At 39.6% G+C, this 20,213-nt stretch overlaps 1 protein-coding gene across 1 annotated transcript in view; it reads left to right on the plus strand.

Moving 5' to 3' along the window:
* VN2R645 (vomeronasal 2 receptor 645) overlaps positions 1–19,748 on the plus strand; it is a gene marked incomplete at its 5' end in the record, with an annotated part of 50,297 nt that extends 30,549 nt beyond the window's left edge. Inside the window, 3 exon segments of the mRNA NM_001099587.1 lie at positions 10,168–10,445; positions 12,427–12,550; positions 18,844–19,748. Coding sequence (NP_001093057.1) covers positions 10,168–10,445; positions 12,427–12,550; positions 18,844–19,748 — 1,307 coding nt within the window.
* Between the last annotated feature and the right edge of the window lie 465 nt (positions 19,749–20,213).

Consider the following 20,213-nt stretch of genomic DNA (forward strand, 5'->3'; position numbering starts at 1 on the left):
TGGTGTTTATTTCTGGCTTTTCTGGGAGTCCAATTATTCTTAAATTTTCTCTTCTCCCCCTGTTTTCCAGATCTATCACCTTGTCGGTGAGATATTTTATGTTCTCTTCTAATTTCTTGGTGTTTTGGCTTTGCTTTATTAGTTCTTGCTTTAAAGCCTGGTTTTCTTTTACAGTTTGGTCAAACTGGTTTTGTAGATGCGTGAATTTCTTTTGCATCATTTCCCACTTTTCCTCCCAGAGGGCTTCCATCTTTTTGGTCCTTTCTGATTCAAATTCTTCATGGGTTTGTGGAGAGTTTCTATTTCCTTTGGAAGATTTTGGAGAATTTTCTTGTATATCTTCTTCTATCTGCTCTGTATTTTGTATTTTGGCTCCATAGAATGTGTCCAGAGTCGCCCCTTTCTTCTTATTTTTCTTGGTATTTTGGGGCTTCTGTGCTTCTGTGGAATTTGTCATCTCTGAACGTGGAGGATTGGCTTTTCTTGTCTTTGTCTGGTGATCAGAGGCTTTAGTCCTGGGCAGATGTTGGTTCTATGAGCGTTCCCTGGGTTAAACTGAATATGCCTCACTGGAACTGGAATGGAAGGGTCGGACCATGAGGCCACACTCTCCCCCTGGCTCGATTTCCGGAAGTTGCCTTCAGAATCCCTGGCCGTGAGGCTGTTTCGTCGGCCTGCGGGGGGATGGGCTGCCGCTTCCCCAAGCTCCGAGAGCACAGACTTTCACTGAGACTTGGATAGCAGGATCCAGCCCGTGAGGCTGTCTTGCCCGCCCTGAGGGTTGCTGTTGTTTTGACCAGCTCTCTGCAGCGGAGGCCCCAGGGAGTAACTTTCACCCGGACCGACCGGCTCTTTGCAGCGGAGGCCCCAGGCAGTAACTTTCACCCGGACTGGGACTTGGGTAGAAGACCCTGAGGGTTGTTGTTCCTCAGACCCTGCTCTCTGAGCCCGGCGCGGCTGCCGCTTCCGGGAGCCTTGGACTCTGCGCTCCTACCCCTGAGGTCCGAGGGATCTCGGGTTCTGGCTTTTAAGGGGAGCCGTACCTTTTGAACCGGGTCCAGGTCCAGGAGGAGGGTTCCCAGGGTCTGTGCTGTTGATCGTTTTGAATTTCGGCGCCTTAGGAGCTTCTAGTTTGAGATCGGTCGGGAAGGGTTTTCCGGAGATCTGAACTTCAGCTTTCTCTAAGCCGCCATCTTAACCGGAAGTCTTAACAGTAAAATCTTAAGCAAAATTCTTGGATTTTTATAAAAATACAATCTCAAACAAAAAAAAATTCAAAAAATTGTAAACCTTAAAATTTCTTAGACTTATAAATGTTGGAAATTTCAACATTGGGAAATTTCATATTTGAAAAATTTCCTATTGAGAGTGGGAACTCTATTGGAATGTGAACCCCATTGGCATGGGAGGTTCCTCCTCCTCCCTTCTTAAGATTACTTTAGGACAGAAACCTTTTGTTGAACAATGGAAAGGGCTTTGACCTATGCTTAAGCATAGAACAGGAATTTCTTTGAGTCATGATTGATTTTAGAATTGATACAATGGAGATACTTGGAATGACAGAACCAGGTCTTGGAAATTGCAATCTCCACCCTACTCAGTCCTAACAGGATTTAGGAAGGGCTGCAGCATAGATCAAAATTTAATTATTCCAATCTCTGCCCTACTCAGGGTAACAGGATTTAGGAAGGGCTGTAGCAAAAGATCAAGATTTAATTATTTGAGAATATGACCTTCAACAGACATGTGCAAAGTCACAGACCTCTGGGCAGTCCTGGTTTAAGCTAGAGCTACCATTGGTACAGGGAGACATGGACAGTGATTGGTAGATGTGAGAACTGAGGGGAGGGAACTTGGATGGTTTCTTAAATATAGAGGGGTCTGAGGAATGAGGTGTGGTTGGAGAGTTTTGGCTCTGAGTGGTTGGAGAGGTGCTCGGAGAAGTTTGCTCTGAAGGAAGCTGGAGGTGGAGGCCCCCAAGACTGTTTCTCCATTTTGGTCACGTGAGTAATAGGGACTGATCTCTTTCTTTGCCCCAGCTATCTAAGGGCTTGGGCGTTTTGGCCCAGCCTAAACAGAAGGGGTATTTAAGCCCTATTCCCTTCTCTCCCCTTTCTCTCTCCCTCTCTCTCTCTATCTCTAATTCCTTTCTTCCTCCTGTTTGTAATTAAACTCTATAAAAGGTTGACGGCTGACTTGAGTTTTCATTTAGGAATTACATAGCTGAATTCCTTGGCGACCTTAAATTAATATATATCAGTCCTTTAAAGTGATTTCCTTGTCACAGGGGAATGGTCATTGCTGTTAAGATTCACATGGTTCAGTACACACATAGCATGAGTTAAGATGTGAGGGGGGAGAGTGTGAGAAATCTCCATCCCGTAGTTTTTTGGCTTGTGCTTTTAGGGTCTGGTGGACTTGCTCAATAATCGCCCCTGAGGGCTGCAGGGGGTGCCCGAGCTATGGGAGATTAGAAAGGAGCCACCGAGTTTTGCAAAGGCATTAGAAGTATGTGCTGGTCCACTGTCTGTGTTTAGTGCTTTTGGCATTCCTATATAAGAGAAACTTGCAAACAGGGGTTGTGAGACATCTTTGAAGGCCTCCCCTGTATGTGCTGTGGCCACGATCACCGGGGAGAAAGTATCCATGGAGACATGGACATAAGAGAGGCGGCCAAAAGAGGGGACTTGCGTCACGGCTGTTTGCCAGAGGTGGTGAGGCCTGAGGTTAACCCATTGGGCAGGGGATGGGAGTGGGAGGGGCAGTGTGGCCAGTTACTGACAATGGTTCTAGCAGCTTCTCAGGTGACAAGATGTTGCTGTCCAAGTGAGGGGCCATTTTGGTGGTGAATTTCGTGGCTTTCCTCAGCATTCTGGACTGCTGTGAGGAACACCCGGGTTATGCTGTCTGCGAGCTGATTCCCTTCATGGATTGGGCCTGGCAATGAGGAAGGGCCTTGACATGACCGATGTGGAACAGAGTGTTGCGGGCCTGAGTGCGGTTTTGGAGTTCTAGTGGGAGGAGACAATGGAACTTTCAGAGGAGGGCAGGCTGGCAGTTTCAATATGAGGAAAAAGTTTGACTACTTATTGGGAATTAGAGAACAGATTGACGGGCACATTAACCAGTTTTGAAAGGCATAAACGACTGCGAGAATTTCTGTACGCTGTGCTGAACATTCTCCTGTTTCTTGTATAAATGGCTTGTTATTGATCACTGTTCCTGCTTTCCCATTCCAGGAACCATCTGTAACAACCATGATGGCGGGCGGGGGTGGGGGAGGGGGAGAAGGTTTGGGGAACACCAGGAGGGAAACATGACTGCCTGTGTCTTTAAGAACTGCAGCAAAGGACTTTGAGGAAGGTGGTAGAGGACTTCTCCAGAGTAGTTTGCCAAAGTGATTTGCCAGTTGCTCCATTGACAATACAGATGGTCAACTTGCACAGCATTTAGAGGGGTGATAATGAAAGGGGGGTCCATGACAAAGAGTTCCCTGCTTTGCCTATGACCTTCCAGGATCAATTCTGTGATGAACATGACAATCAATGAGGAGATACCTTCCCAGTAGAGTGAGGCAGTTGTAGCCATTCAAGCTGCAAATCTTGCCACAGGCACCCACTTGGATTGTACTTGGTGGGGAATATTATAAGAGGCCAAGGCTGAGAAGAGTCTAAGTGGGACAATTCCTGATGGCTAATTGCTCGATTTACTAGAGTCAAGGCCCTGCTCCCTCCCTCTGTAAGATTTCGGGGTGAGGTAGGGGAAGGGTCTCCTCTTAGGACTTCAAATAGAGGCTGAAGCTCTGCAGTGATGATTTTTAAGAATGGGCGAAACCAATTGATATCCCCTAACAGTGCTGAAAGTCATTTAGTGTGCTGAGATGATCCACTCTCAGGTGTAAGTTTTGATGAGAGATCAGATTTCAGTCCCAATGGTCTGTCCTAAGTACCTGATAGGGAGGTTAGTCTGGATTTGATCAGGTGCCATTTTTAACCCTTATTCTGCCAGAGCCTGAACAGTGCTGGACATAATCTCCTGCAATTTGGCAGGGTCAGGGTGGGCCAGCAGGATGTCATCCATGTAGTGTATTATGTATGCATGTGGGAATTGTATTCTTATATGATTTAGGGCAAGATCAACAAATTTCTGACAATGGGTGGGGCTTGTCTTGCTGCCCTGGGGCAGACTTTTCCAGTGGAAGCTTTGATATGGTCTTTTCAAATTTACTGAGGGCTCCCTAAAGGTGAACCAGACTCTATCTTGGGGTAAACAAAGGGATGGTAAAGAAACAACCTTGTAGATCAATTGCTATGATGTCATACCCCTTGGGAATGGCTACTGGGGAGGGAGGTCCTGGTTGGAGGCTCCCCATATCTTCCACAACATTATTGATTGCTCTTAAATCTTGTAAGAGCCTGCACTTGCCTGACTTTTTCTTGATGACAAATACAGGGGTGTTCCATGGGCTGTTACTTGGCTTTATTTGTCCCAAACGTAATTGCTCCTGTACTAGTTCTTGTTAAAGCATGTAATTTCTCATCTGTTAGGGGCCATTCCTCTATCCAGATTGGTTTATCGGACTTCCTGGTGATTGCATCAGCTGTTATCTCAGGAAAATCCAGGGGTTCATTATTGGGGGGCGTTTGGGCATCTTCGTCTCGTGTGACTAAAGAGACCTTCATTTGTGATAGTATGTCTCATCCCCATATAGTGACAGGGAGAGAAGGGACCACGTGTGGATAGAACTGTCCTGACAGGTTCCCATCTGACCATGTTAGAATCTGAGAACTCTGAGCTGCCTTAGTGGTCTTTCCAATACCTATGAGGGTAGACGGGCTGATTTTGCTGGGCCACGTTGGCGGCCAGTGTTTCCCTGCTATACAACTAGTGTCTGCACCCGTATCCAGGAATCCTTCTATATTCTTTCCATTTATATTAAGAGTTTTCATGGGTCTTGAATTTTTTATTTCTTGGACCCAGAATGCCCAATTAGAGGATCTGAATCCTCCCTGACCTCTAGATGTTTTGAGGATTGGATTAGCCTTTTGTACATTAGGGAGAATGAGCAGTTGGGCAATTCTCTGCCCCTTCATTATTGTTACAGTTTTAGTTGGAGGTTGTACTATTATTTGTAATTCCCCTGTTAAATCTGAGTCTATTACTCCAGGGGTTACAACTATTCCCTGGAGAGAGAGAGCGCTCCTTCCTATAATGAGGCCCATTGTCCCCTTGGTCAGGGGCCCCTTCACCCCTGTAGGGATGAGTGCAGGGGGAGAATCAGGGGTCAATATGAGACCAGAGTCTGTGCAGACGTCCAATCCTATGCTTCCTGGTGTTGCTCCCTGCAAGGAGTGGATTGCTGGGGAGTGAATGGGTTTTTCTGACAGCCCCACAGTTGTTGCCCCATTGTTTTGAGGGACTCAGCCCTGTTTTAAGTTTCCCTGTGGCATGTTTTGAGGAGGCTTAACAGGTAATAAGTACCCATTATGTTGGTATCTTGAATGACAGTATTTGGGCAAATGGTAACCTTTTGCACATCTGTTACAGGGACTTGGTCCATAGTTGAATGTGGGTGGTAGGGTTCTCGTTGGTCTAATGTCACCCTGTGGGCATTCTCTCTGATAGTGTCCTATTCCCCCACACCTGAAACACTCTTTTCTAGCTCCTGCATTTCTAATCATCTAAGGATATGTCTTTCCCTGGAGGGCTGCTGCTATGGCCACATCTTGGACAAAGGAGGGAGTGAAATCCTCACAAGCCTTTCCAAAGTCACTGATGTTCCCTGTTCTTTTTACATTTTGGAGCATCCCCTGGCAGGTCTTATTGGCATTTTCGTATGCAAGCTGAAGGATTACAATGTCAGCCGCATCTTCATGGGGGATGGTTCTCTTGATTTGCTGAAACAATCTATCCAAAAAGTCTGCATACTTTTCCTCAGAGTCTTGTCTGATAGTGGCCAGCCCTGAGGTTAGCCCTTTTGATACTGGAATTTTTTTCCAGGAGTCTAAAGCACAGCTAGTACATTGGAACAGAGCTTTCTTGGGCAGCTTAATTTGCTCTGCACAGTTTGTCCAGTCATCCTCACCCAACAACATGTCTTTTGTGATCCCCTATTTCCCTTTCTTTTGTTGTTAGCTGCTTCTGTCTCAGTGGCTCCTTTGTATTCTGCTTTCCAAAGGATGAAATCTCCACCTGTCAGACAGGCTTGGGCAGTCTGATGCCAATCATAAGGGGTCATCCAGTTCCCCTCAAGGGTCTCTACTTAGGTTCAAGTGAATGGGAAAGTGGGGCCACATGAGGTGCATGCTGTTTTGATTTCTTTAATCATTTTGTAGTGGAGAAATTCCCACCTGGGCTCCTCTTCATCATCTGAGTCTCCTCCTCCTGCATAAAGGACAGGGAAAAGAGAAATCTCCATCTCTTTGTGCATTTTGTATTGCCCCCTAAAAACCTACAGTGCAGGGTGGGGTAGGAGTGGACCTTGACTCATCTCTCCTTTTTCCTTCCTTTTCCCCTTGGTATGTGTAGGTGGTGGGGGTGGCCTGAGTCTAACTGGAAAATCCCAATCAATGTTATGTTTTACTGCCTCTCTGGAGGGGAGTTTCTTGTCATTCTCCTCCTCCTCTTCAGACTCCTGGTCCCAGACTGAGACCCTGAAGATTTCAGCCTTGGAATTTTACCTAGATAATAAGGGTGTTTTTTTTCAGTTGCAGACAAGTTTGAGAAGGACTGTGCAAGGCAAGTGGCCTCATGAGTTGGGTCTAATGTGTCCCTAAAGAGGGACCAGAATGAGAATGCTTCTGTGGGGTCATGCTCGGCATAATATATTTTATATCAAAGCCAATCTTTTCCCAAGTTTTTAAATCTAATGTCCCTTACTCAGTGAACCAAGGACTGCAAATTTGGATAAAGTCCAAAAATTTATTTAGTTGAGTCTTGCTGAATTTAACTCCTCTTTTTCCAGTGAATAGCTTTCTTTCTTTGTATTCACTGTGTCCCATGGCAGCTCTTTTCTTCTCCTATCTTAACCTGTTCTGAAACCCCTCCTCTCTGGGAGCCTGCTCCTCTTATAATGGGTGCCCTGGATTACTCCCCCCCAAACCCTGCTCTATACACAGGGGGGCCTGGGATCTCTTCCAGGGAGAGAACCTGATCCATTCAAAACTTTTAGGGCTAGGGGAAGGGGACTTACATAGGCGGGAATGGTCCTGTTCTGGTGCCAGATAATGTCACGGGCAAAGTCCACCCTTGCCCAAGACTCCAGGGTATCCCAACTGGTGGCAAACAATCAGTTAACAAAAATAAAAAATGGAAGACAGCTTAATCATAACAGCCATGGGATTGCTTTGCATCTAACAACTGCTCCGCTTTCCCAATGTCTGATCTTTATTTTTATATCCATATTCTTGGCATGCAGATACACAAAATCAAAGAGATCATTGGAATACTGATACATCAACATTTAACAAATCACTTGATTAACATTCTATATTCTTGCATTGTGATTATGGACAGAATAAAGGTTGCACACAAGATAAATGATTTCATCACAGCTGGCTTAATTTTCTCATTACCCTGTGAGAAGTTTTGAGCTTACAATCAAGGAAAATTACATATTTCCTTCAATAAAATGAAATAATTAATTAGCAGTTCTTAGAAGACAATTCAACAAACATATCATGGAGGCTGAGGGGTCTGGGAACACAATTCAAATTTAGACTGGTCTTCTAGGGAGTTACTGATTTGTGTAATCGAGTCACTGAGGCATTCTGAAGCTTGATGTACTTGTAATTATGGCTTGGACCTCTATGATTGATTTGTGTGCTGGCTTCATGAGAATAGGCTTCTGTATGTGGGGAAGTTTTGGGACTTGGTCTGCAGCTGCAGTTTTGTTGGGAGTTATTTATCTAAGTTAATGTTAACCCATGATATTCTGTTTGGGATTGGGTTTAGGGGTCTGATCTTTTGGTGATGTTTTAGAGAATTAGGGTACAGGTATTTTGCTCTTACATTATTTATTTGGAAATAAGGGGGAATAATAATAATTTCAATTCATAGGTAAGTGGCATTGATGAAAGAAGTCATGTATAAGGGTATTAGGTGGGCTATCACATCTCACCAAGGACCACTCTGTGGTCTCCTCAGCTACCATGGATGACTCTGTCACGTCGTTGTGGTCTGATGGTTCCCAGCAAATCATGCTACAATTTGTCCACCCCTTTCCCAATGATGAATATCCCCTTCGTATGTAATTCTTTGTCACAAGGAAAAGAACTGCTATAAATTATTTTGTAAACATAGGTCCATTTCCATTTTCTTTTATCTCTTTTGCAACTAATCTGAGATTTATTATTTCTGGGTGAAAGGATATGTGCCATTTTATATCCCTTTGGTCATAGTTCTAAACTGTTCTCCAGAATGATGGAAGAAGTCCACTACTCTGCCAATAATCAATGAGTATATTTATTTTTATCTCATCACCTTGAAGTTTTGTCATTTCTGATAAGCATAAGGTGGTACCTCCCAGTTGTTTTCAAATCCATTTTTTCTAATTTATACTAAGACTATTTTCTGACAAATAACTGTTTTAGTTTTCATTGCTTCTGAAAATGGTCATTTTGTATCTTTTGACCATCTATCATCTGGAAAATGTCTTTTATTTTAACAAGTTTAGTTCTGTTCTAGATGTAGTATATATTTCAGAAAAGAAGTCTTTACCAGAAGATCTTGCTGCCAGATATTCTGACATTACTTCCTTGTCTTTGGTATCTTTGGCATAAGGTAATTTCCTGGACTCTCTCTTTTAATTAGGGCCCCTTTTCCTTTTGTTTTATCTGAGATCTTGATTGATACCTTTGAAGTTTTTTACCTCCTAAAATAGTACACACTCTACTGCAGATCATATTTTAATTTTAGGTCTTTCTGCTTCAACTATCTTTCCTTGTACATCACATATTGTTAGATACTCATTTCTTATCTATTGTGCTCTGTCTCTGTATCATGGGTGAGTCCAATTCATTCAAATTCATATTTATGATTACAACCAGTGCTTATTTCTTTCCCTTCTATTTTCTAGTTTATCCTTCCTATTATTTTTGTCCATCCTCTCCTTAAAAGTCTGTTTTTTTACTTATTTGTTCCATATTTTACCTTTTTTCATTCCCTTTCCTAAAACTTCTCAATTGGGTAAAATAACGATCTGGACCCTATTGAATGTGTATATGCATTCTTCCCTTGTCAAACCAATTGTGGTGAGAATGAGGTTCAACAATTGCCTGTCCATCTACATTTTCTTCTACAGTGCAAAAGTTCTTTCTTGGGTGCCTCTTTTATATGTTAAATTCTCCCTTCATGCTCTTGCTTCTGTCAAAATTATTTTCTGCATTTACTTAAAACCATTGCTTCTCAAATATTCCTCCATTTGTGTTATTGTTTAATTTCATCCTAATTTATCACAACGAAGCAAATTCTTTCCTTTTTTCTCTATTGGAATCGTTGTCTTTTATATTGTTTCATTAATTTTTATAGAATTTTTAAAATTTTGAATCATTTGCATTCCCTTATTCTTCTTTACTTTGAATTTCATCACTATAAATGTCAAATTGACCTTTAATTTTAAATCCAACTTATCAACTTCTCTACAGAATTTGGACAGACTTTTTTTTAATTAAAGAGACTTTTTGCAAGTTGAAATATATTTCCTAAAAATTTTGTATCTATACCCATTTCTTAAGCCCCTACTCTGTGCTAGAAACTATCATAACTTCTGGGGATATGAGGAATGACAAAAGAATGTTCTAGTATTTAAAGCACTGACTATACTGAAGGGAGGAAATAGTAGGCTTCTGTTTCCATTTATAGAAAATTTTAAGTTGTCTGTCAATATGGCTTTTACCAAAGAACTTGGAGTATCAGACATAAGAGACATCTGAAAGAAATTCATGATTTGGTGGAGGGAAGATAAAGTTACTTTTATGTGTTTATTATCTAGTATGTATTAAATTTAGTAGCCCAATTACTCTTCTGTAGTCTATTATTTGGTAGGAAAAGGAGAGATGGAATACAGAATGCTGTGAAGATCTCAGAAGAATTTTAAGAAAAGAGAGAATGAGGGCTTTTGTAAGATCCAAATGCATAGCCCATTATTTTCTAATTATGAAGCTTTAGGACATGGGAATAACTCTTTCTTTTCGCATGGAGTAACCAATTTCTCTCCTTACCTTCAGCTCCACCGCTTCCTGAGATGTGTCAATCCTGACCTTGATGACAAGGATGAATTATGTGTGTATGCTGCCAGGATGGCTGATGAGAGATATGATATCCTGAACTTTAAATCTTTCCCTAATCATAAGGACACACAGGTGAAAGTTGGAGAAGTAATTGGTCATGGAAAAGAATTAAGCATTCATGAAGAGGATATAGAGTGGCCAGAAGAATTTGCTCAGGTAAGGGGAAGGTAAATAAGATAATCTGCATAAATGAGCCTTTTAGAGGCCTGTCCACTTTTGTTTTTTCAGTGACCCCAAGAAATGAGTGGGACAAGGCTGAAGCATCTTACTCTTCCATTTTGCTCTGAGCAGAATAGAATCTTGATTTCTCTAATATCCTTTTCTTAATACTCATTTTAATAATCTTTCCAACTAAATTACATAATGATCTGAATTCTTTATATGATGAAAATCTTGAAATTCCCAGGTCTAGTGGACAAATTTGAATAATAATAATAACTCTCATCAATAATAATAGGTTGGAGAATGGAACCAACTTTTTTTTCCCTTCATGGGCTCCTAAAGCTCCAAAGGGTACCTAATATCTGGCATTTGGCAACTACAGAAATATTAAATTCTGAATTTGTGTTCTGTGATGATTGGATTTGGCTCTCCCCTGATTGTAAAAATGAATGTACTTGGCTCTTCCTTCATTATGAAGATTAAATTGAAATCCCTTGTGTATTTTTAGATTTTAATTCCCAAAATGCAAACACAGTACTTAAAACATTAAGTATGGAGATCTACCCATTTTGGATTTTAGCCACAAAAAGGCATGAACCCCCATTTCATACATTGATTGAAAGGTCTGTTACTCACATGTGAAAGAGGGCACAGTCCTGAAGGGGAGTGTCAGTTGTAATTGGTAGACATATAATTTAGGGGATGTGACACAAGAGAAAAAGTTGGAAAAAGAGACACACAGAGGACCCACACTCGGGCTTGGGTGAAGACAGACACTCAGACTTTGAGTGAAGAGACACTTGGAGTGAAGAGAGACACTTGGAGTGAAGAGAGAGACACTTGGAGTGAAGAGAGACACTTGGAGTTTGAAAGAGGCACACTTGGAGTGGAGCCTGGTCGAGTTGAGGCTGATAAAGAATCTGGTGATTGAACATACACGTGGTGAGTGTAATGGCTGACTATAGTAATTCATTTTTGGGGATTTAGAAATTAAATCCCTGGTGACCAATTTAATTAATTTAGTCCACCATAAATTTAACTGTTCTCAAGAATATCAATGAGTGCTTTCAGAGATATTTTTTCTCCAGTTTAAATTTGGCTTCAGTTATTTATTAGCTTTATGACCCGGGTGAAGGAACTTAATCTTCTGCTTCAGTATTTTTATATCTGTAGAATCAGTTGTAAAATGAAATGATAAATCACTCTAGTCTCTTTGCCAAGAACATCCCATGTAGATTTCCAAGAAGTTGGACCTGGGACCAAATGACCACAACAAATTCGAATGTCATGGATCTGTCCTCTTCTCTTAATAGAACATAGATATTGTTTCATTTTCATTAGTGCCTGAGATTAGATTAAGCCCAACCCCCTTCCAATCACCAGATGAACCTCTAAATATCAACCTAAGAAAGAATATCAACCAATCAAATCATTTGATTCTTACCTAGATTAAATCAAGTATTTAATCAGTTCATTCTATTATAACCTCTCTAATGTCCTGTCTCTGAAACATTCAGAATGCCTCATTCAAACACAGAGGAGAGGACTTCTTTGGTGAACACAATATAATATAAGGAAATATTTCCTCTCCTGTGCTCAGTGAATTACTTTGAAATTTCTCCTACAAAGATGAAGTGCACTTTTGAGATACACTAACATAATGGACTTCATGGAAGATGTGCCAGCCACAATTATAATAAAAATTAATGTTTGAAAAGTGAAGGAACTTGATCAAGTCTGGTGGAGGTTCTGGGTATGCTCATGACTTGGGGGAAAAGAACTACAATGAAATAGGAAAAATGGGAAGAAAATCTCCATTCAGAAATATGCCATCCTTATTCTTGACAACTTCCAATATCTTGCTTGAAGTGTCTTCCATAGGAAGGGCCTGAAATCCTCCGTGCCTCAGTGCAAGTACCTTTCAGCAATCATTCTTACGATGATATTTTTTTCTCTTGCTTTGATGGAAACTCAGACTCCAAGTTCTACATGCAGTGCCAGCTGTGGCCCCGGCTTCAGGAAAACGCTCCAGGAAGGTCAGCCCATCTGTTGCTTTGACTGTACTCTCTGCCCTGAAGGGGAAATTTCCAATCAGTCAGGTAGGTACAAAGACAACTGGTTCTCCCAAATTGTAGACACTGAAGTTCTTTTTTTCTTAATTTTAGTTTTGAATCTGAACCTGAAATTCTTTTTTACCATAAATATACAGTAATGTTTGTGAGTTACATGGCAGTCTTAAGAACATTTACCTCAAAAGGTAAAATTTCATTCCCCAAAGCTTAGACCTTGAATATTAGATGCTCTTGTTTCCCTCACATACAAATCCTTTATTCTTATTTTCTTCTTTATACTTATTCTGGACATATAAATCAAAGCTGGGCTCATCCTGGGGCTTCAAAATACAGTGAATACTTGGTAGCTGATTCCTGTAAATGTTGTATCTTTAACATGTCCTATACTTTTTCATACTTTTTATAAATCTAGGCAAAAATTTCTTCTAATGAAATATAAAGCTTTATTATAGTAAATTTATTATTTTCTTTTAAAAATAGTTCATTAAATGTATTAGTCCCTGATCGCTTCTCAAGGTCAAGGGAGCAGAAATTGAGGTGGCAGGGGCCTGGAACCTCCCCTCCTCCTTCCAGTTCACCCCCCTCCCCATTATTGAGGCAGCTTTAGGGATCCTGCTTCTGCTCTCCACCATGTCCCTCTTCCCACCTAAGCTAATGCTGGAGGCACATAGGGGCTCTGAAAAGGCCTTTAAAAAAAGAGAAAAAGAAAAAATGGACTCCCAACTATGGAGGTTTGGGTTACTCTTGGTTCTTGGGTCAGGAAATCCAAATTCACTCAACCCTTTCTCACCAATCCAGGGTTCTGAGCCACAAGGCTAGAGCTCCAGGATGGGGTTGAAGGGCTGTAACAAATCTTATCATCCACACAGCAGGCTAGGCAAGGGAAGCAGCAGGGAGAGAAGCAGGTAGTGAGTGAAGTGGCAAGAAGCAGGGGCAGCAGCTTTTCAGGTAAAGCAAGGGGCTTAGCAGTCCTGGCAAGGGCCCCCAGGCAGTGTCAGGCAAAAATGGCAGCCAGGCTTCCAAAGCTTTACAATATCAGACCAAAGGCTGTGGCCTTGTGGCTAATCTGTGCTTTTGTCTATTTAAAAAACAAGTTGCTCTACAACATGAGAAGAGAATTAAGGGTCCTAACCTCTGTTATATTATATTATATATATTATATATGTTATATATATGTTCTTTTTTCCATTGTAACAATTAAGTTAGTCTCTAGTAATAAAATATTATATTTAAAGGAGGTTTATTAAAAGATTATTACAAATCAAGGAATAAGGAAATACAAAAAAAGAAAACCAGGAGCCTAGGGCTGATTAGCCCATTCAAAACCCCCCTGCTGAAGTTACTCACTACATAATTGTTATGGAAGCAGGAGAAGTCAGCATTGAGGCTAGTTAAATAATCATTGTGATCTCCCCCAGGTGGAGACTCAGGTGAGAGTATAGGGATTTCTGGGAAGTACCAAGGACTTCTGGGAATTGAAGTCTAGGGTTCAAATCTCCATTTTACATGCCCCCCACCCCGCCCTCCGAGGAAGACTAGTCTCTCTGCTGGGTCTTGTAAACATACCAACTTTGAAATTACAACAATTTGAGCATAAGAAGAAGAGAATAAAACCAATAATTGCTAGATGCATTGACAAAAAGCCAGTTAGCGTGTGGTCCCCTTTGGCATAAGAGTATACATCAAACCCCACACAATTCAGATCACCACATCCCAAAGTTCACTCTGGATCATCTCGTGTCATTTGTGGAGGCATCTTCATGGTGTCTTCCCCAAACAGTTTACTTTCTGGATTTGGAGAGGTAGCATGTTTCTTAACCTAAAATTACTCTCAAAAGGAATTTAAACTTTGTAAATTTAAAATAATAATAATTTTATACATTCCTTCCCTGAAGAGGGTGATTGAAAAACACAGGGATAACTTAGGAATGCATGGCTGATTTATGAGGTATAAGAATCAATTGGCAAAAAAAATAAAAATCATCAAAAAATCCAAATGAAAAAGATAATTTCTGGATGAAATATAGACTATCAAAGTCTTATGTGTGAAAATTCCAAGTAAAGGAAAAATAAATCTATAACAAGTCCTTGAATCAGGGCCCAATTAAGATGATCTAAGCAAGTAAGCATTTACCCAGTCAATAGCCAGGACTACAGAAAGTTGCCATATTATTAAATACTGAAAAGGGACTAGATTATGAAAGCCAGGTAGGAGCCAAATTTGAGATACTGGTCTATAAGTATTTGCACGAAGAGTGTGGATACAAGGAAGGTCTACATCTAAACATATGTTTAGCGTCACAACCTCAAGTCTCACAGTAGGTTCTTAGAAGTGCATCAGTCATACCTGGATTAGTTTCTTCTTTTTTGACCTGTGTGCTCTTTTGGCAAAATTCAGGTTTAGATTTGTGCTTCTTTGGCCCTGTGCAATGGCTCTTTTTGTATTGTCTTGTCCTGGAATCAGACAGAATCATTAGGTAAAGTACCATAAATGTGTTTTATAAATTAGTGGCATTATTTTTCCAGTCTCAAGCTTTGGGGCATGCATTGACATTATAGGAAATATATTTTAAACTTATATTACTGCAAAATCAAAAAAAGTTAAAATCTTCTTAATACTGATGACGTGCTTCAAATATAAAAAGGAGAGAAAAAATAAAAGACTGAAGCAGTATATTCCACATGCAAGAAAAATATAATAATAAAAGAGTTTTAAAAATAAAAATATAGGGGGCAGCTGGGTAGCTCAATGGATGGAGAGCCAGGCCTAGAGACGGGAGGTCCTAGATTCAAATTCAGCCTCAGACACTTCCTAGCTGTGTGACCCTGGGCAAGTCACTTGACCCCAATGGCCTAGCCTTTACCACTCTTCTGCCTTGGAGCCAATACACAGTATTGACTCCAAGATAGAAGGTAAGGGTTTAAAAAATAAATAAATAAATAAATAAATAAAAATATAGCTTATAGTCATTGACACACTGTGTCAGCCAAGGAAATATAGAATACAAGGTTTCTCACCAAAAATGAGGTTTGAATTTCCTCTTCATACCTGGCCATGATCCATTGCGAGTACAAGTAAATGACTTTTACAAAGTAACAGTTTTTATAAAGAACAAAAAAGAAAAAAAAAGAAAAAAAGTACAAATATGTCGGTACCAATATCTCCAAAATTCTTAATAGTCCAATTAATTACAATAGCAAACAAACCCACTATCATATTTTACATATGTTGCTGTATGGCATAAAAAGCTATGAACTGATGGATATTTATTCCAACTTTTACAGACGCAGCAAATATTTCAACCTTGGCAAATACATTTTTAAACAAAATAAAACTTATTTGGGTCTAGAACATCAACAAAAATCTAAATTTTTCTGCTGGAAGTAAATTAAAATGAAGAGTTTTACAGGAGCTCTTTTTGCTAGCTTCCTGATACATATAAACACCTTGGTAGGAACATTTTTTGTTTCTCTAACTTTAATACACTATTTTTATAATATATATGTACATATATATATGTATATATAAATATAAAATATCCATTCAGAAACCACTAGTTATGTAAAATTATTTGTGAAGACACCTTAAAATTACAATTAAATTCTTAGCTTATTAAAGACTCTAAAAGTTGATTATAATTTAACCACTTTTGTTGAAATCCATCCATCATTATCTATGTAAAAATTAACAGACAGAATATTAAAAAAAGGCTGGTTTTTAAAATATGGGCTTATTCGATACTATTTGTTCAGTATAGTTATAGGGTAAAAGCAACAGAATATAAAAGTAGTTAAAACCCAGTACTTTTTATAAAGAACAGTGTAACAGAATAGTACTGAATACATTGATATATGAACTTAAAACCAACAAAATTAAATCTTAAGCAAAACAATCAGTAAAATGCAAAAAAATACAGAGATTTTATAAAACATTGGAGTCTGAAAAGTCTTAAAAATATTACCTCCAGTCTCTTTAAAATTCCTAGTTTGTTTGTTTTTTATCCATTTGGATGCCTATTGTCAGAAGGCAGAAAATTGGTAAAGGATAGACAATGGGGTTCAAATAACTTGCCCAGAGTCACATAGCCAGGAAGTGTCCTAGGCCAGATTAGAACCCAGGACTTCCCATCTCTAGGCCTGGCTCTCAATCCACTGAGCAACTGATCTGTCTCCCCCCCACCCACCCATAGTGAGGGAGGGTTTTAGGACTCTCAAATTGGGTCAAAGTGTTGCAGGGAGGTGAAATTCTCTCCTGAATCTCAGGTAAGATAAATAAAAGGACCAGTGCACTCAAAAGATACCCTTTGAAATAAGCCATGCTTGTAATCAACTTCCTGTTTGGAAAAGTCTCTTCCTTCTCCACCTTGTCCCCTCCCCCCATGGTCTTCTGCCACTGAGGAGGCTAATTGTAGCCTAAGGAAAGAACACCCTCATTTTTACCAGCTGGTTTGTGATTCCTAAAGACACAGTATGTACCAGCAGCATGGATTCTGGGGCTGTCCTGGTGTACTTAAAGTACTTAAAGTACATCAACCCATTTTGAAGTTGAACTACGAAAAGGGGTGAACTAATCACATAAAGGTATGAACACCCATTTAATACATTGAGTGGGAGGTCTATGACCCATTTGTGATAGAGTGGGATGCCCTGGAAAGGAGAACTGGCAGTGATTTCTAGAGGTAAAATTTAGGGGATGTTACACAAGAGAAAACGGTCTTTAAAAGTGGAAACAGAGACACACAGAGGACAGTCACTCACTGTTGGAGTGAAAGAACAGACAGTCAGAGTTGGAGTAAAGGAGAGTCACTTAGAGCTAGAGGGAAGACAGACACTTGAGGAGAGACTGGAAGACAGACACTCAGACTTGGAGTGAAGACACTTGGCTGTGGAATTGGTCCCCTGGTGCAGGAGACATTAGACTGCTTTCCTTTAAGATGGTCACTGTGATGAGTGCAAAGGCTCATTTAGTTGCCTACCTTTTCTGGAGGTGTGAACCTCCAAGAAAGGCCCATCATCTTGAAACTCCTTTCCCCTGACCAGTGCCTTAGAATTTCTAACTGTTTCAGAGGAATTGGAGCTTTCTCTCTCTCTCTCTCTCTCCCTCCTTCCCTTCCCCCCTTCTCTCTCTCACTCTCTCTCCTTTTCTCTCTTCCTTAATATTTTCCATCTATTGTAAAAATAAACCACCATAAATTACATTTTATTTTACTAATTCATTTTGGGTTTTAGAAATTAAATACCTGGCGTCCACCAATTAAATACAGTCCAACCATGAAATAAACATTCTTTTTACACAAATAATCTTTCTTGTCCAGGCTTTGGTGACAATAAAGTTGCTTTATTTCCTAATATTTCCACATAATGACTAAATTGACATCATTTCTCTTATTGAGAAGGCAATCATTTTGAAACCAGTACAGTGTTTAAATAAATGCTATTTTATCAAATTTCTTTTCCAAAAAGCTTTCATTATATATAGCTCTGAATTTCATTGTCTAAAAATCTCATGCTCTTAAATAATCACCTAATTAAAATTATTTAATTTATTGATATTTCAGATAAAAATGTACCTAAAAACTTAATATTTGTGTACATATATAATAAACACACATTCTCAGAGCACTTGTCCCTGTTATTGAAGTAATACAAATGTATACACTTGTATAACCCTGATGAATGTTAATCAGGAAGAAGAGAGGTGTGAAATCTACACTTGTTAAACTGAGAAAACTGTGGAGACATTGTCATAGATGCATAATATAGCTTCTAATTTAAAAGTCAAAATATTAAAATTATTAGTAACAATTTCAAGTGAAAAATATTTGCTTTCCATCAGTAAAATTAGGGACTCTAAAGAACCCTGAAGTAATTATGAATTTGCTTTAATGGGCTCATATTTTAAAAGGCATTTTCATGTTGTTTATTGTTATATAGTCATCATCTATAAAAAAACTGACATTATAAATTGTTTCTAGGACTCATTATTATTGTGAGAAATCATGATTTTATATCTAAAATGATCATTTAGTCTTTAATGTGGGTGGTTTAGTTTTGGAATAAGCTATAGAAAATTTTTGTTTAATAAACATATTATAGGTAATGAATAATTTACCAAATATTTTCATTCATGTGCAAAGATATGGAGGACTTGAAATGTGAGTTCACTTTGAGTTTCTACACTTCTTGTTCCTCTGACTGAGAAGAAATAGTTCAAAAAGAAGTTGAGCTTTATGGGAAATGATGAAAACTGTTATTTACTAGAGAAGGAAAACTATGCTCTTTATAATCTCTAGTGAGATTCATTTTTGTTATATTTGCAGATACAGAGCAGTGTCTGAAATGCCCTGAAGATCAATATCCAAACAAGGAGAAAGATAGATGCCTGCCCAAGACAGTGACTTATCTGGCTTATGAAGAGCCTCTGGGAATGACTCTGACTGTTGTAGCTCTCTCCCTCTCCCTCCTGACTACTCTTGTCCTTGGAATCTTCGTGATGCACAGAAACACCCCAATAGTCAAAGTCAATAACCGCAGTCTCAGCTACACTCTGCTCACCTCTCTCACCCTTTGCTTCCTCTCCTCCTTGCTCTTCATTGGGCGTCCTACTCCAGCCACCTGCCTCTTAAGACAAACCACATTTGCCATTGTATTCACAGTGACTATTGCTTCCATCTTGGCCAAAACCATCACTGTGGTTCTGGCCTTTAGGGCCACTACCCCAGGTAGTAAGCTTAGAAGGTGGCTGGGAACAAGAGTATCTTATTTACTCATTTTCATTTGTACCCTTATCCAGATGGGCCTCTGTGGCATCTGGCTGGGGACATATCCCCCATTCCTTGAGATGGATACACAATCTGAGGCTTCCTTCATTGTCTTTCAGTGCAATGAGGGCTCCCTTGTTGCCTTCTACTGTGTCCTTGGCTACATGGGCTTCCTGGCCTTGGTCAGCTTTACATTGGCTTTCCTGGCAAGGAATCTGCCAGACACTTTCAATGAAGCCAAGTACCTGACATTCAGCATGCTGGTGTTTTGCAATGTCTGGATTTCCTTCTTGCCTACATATCAGAGTACCAAAGGGAAGGTCATGGTGGCCATGGAGATCTTTTCCATCTTGGTCTCCAGTGCTGGGATTCTCATCTGTATCTTTACTCCCAAATGCTATGTGATCCTTCTGAGGGCAGACAGAAATACTCTGAGCATTCTGAAAAGCAAAGCTAATCCATGAGGAGCAATGTGTTCTTAAGTTCTTCCTCACTAATCATAGAGAGATTGCCCTTGACTTCTTAGTCAATGATTTCAAATAATGTAGCTTTTATAGCTTTTGATTTTTACACTCATATTTTCTTTTTACACTTGATCCTAATAGCATTTTGAAAAAAAATTGCCTGATTTCTGAATAGAGGCAGAATTAAAGCAGTAATCATATAAAAACCCTCATCTAGAGGAGACACTTAATATATAGATGAAGATGTAAAATAATAATATAAAAGTCAATGAACTACAAATATGAATGCCTGGCTTCTAATTCATGTTTACTACCTTTCATATTTCTAATTCAGGATGAATCCTTGCAGGATTCTGATTGAAAGACATCTTATTTACAAAGTTGGAAGATAATTCTGTCTCTAATTAGTGTAACTGAATTATCTCAATCGTTATATTTATCAACTATTATTTAATGAATTAAACA

This window comes from Monodelphis domestica, chromosome 6 (assembly GCF_027887165.1).
Source record: "Monodelphis domestica isolate mMonDom1 chromosome 6, mMonDom1.pri, whole genome shotgun sequence".
Classification (NCBI taxonomy): Eukaryota; Metazoa; Chordata; class Mammalia; order Didelphimorphia; family Didelphidae; genus Monodelphis; species Monodelphis domestica.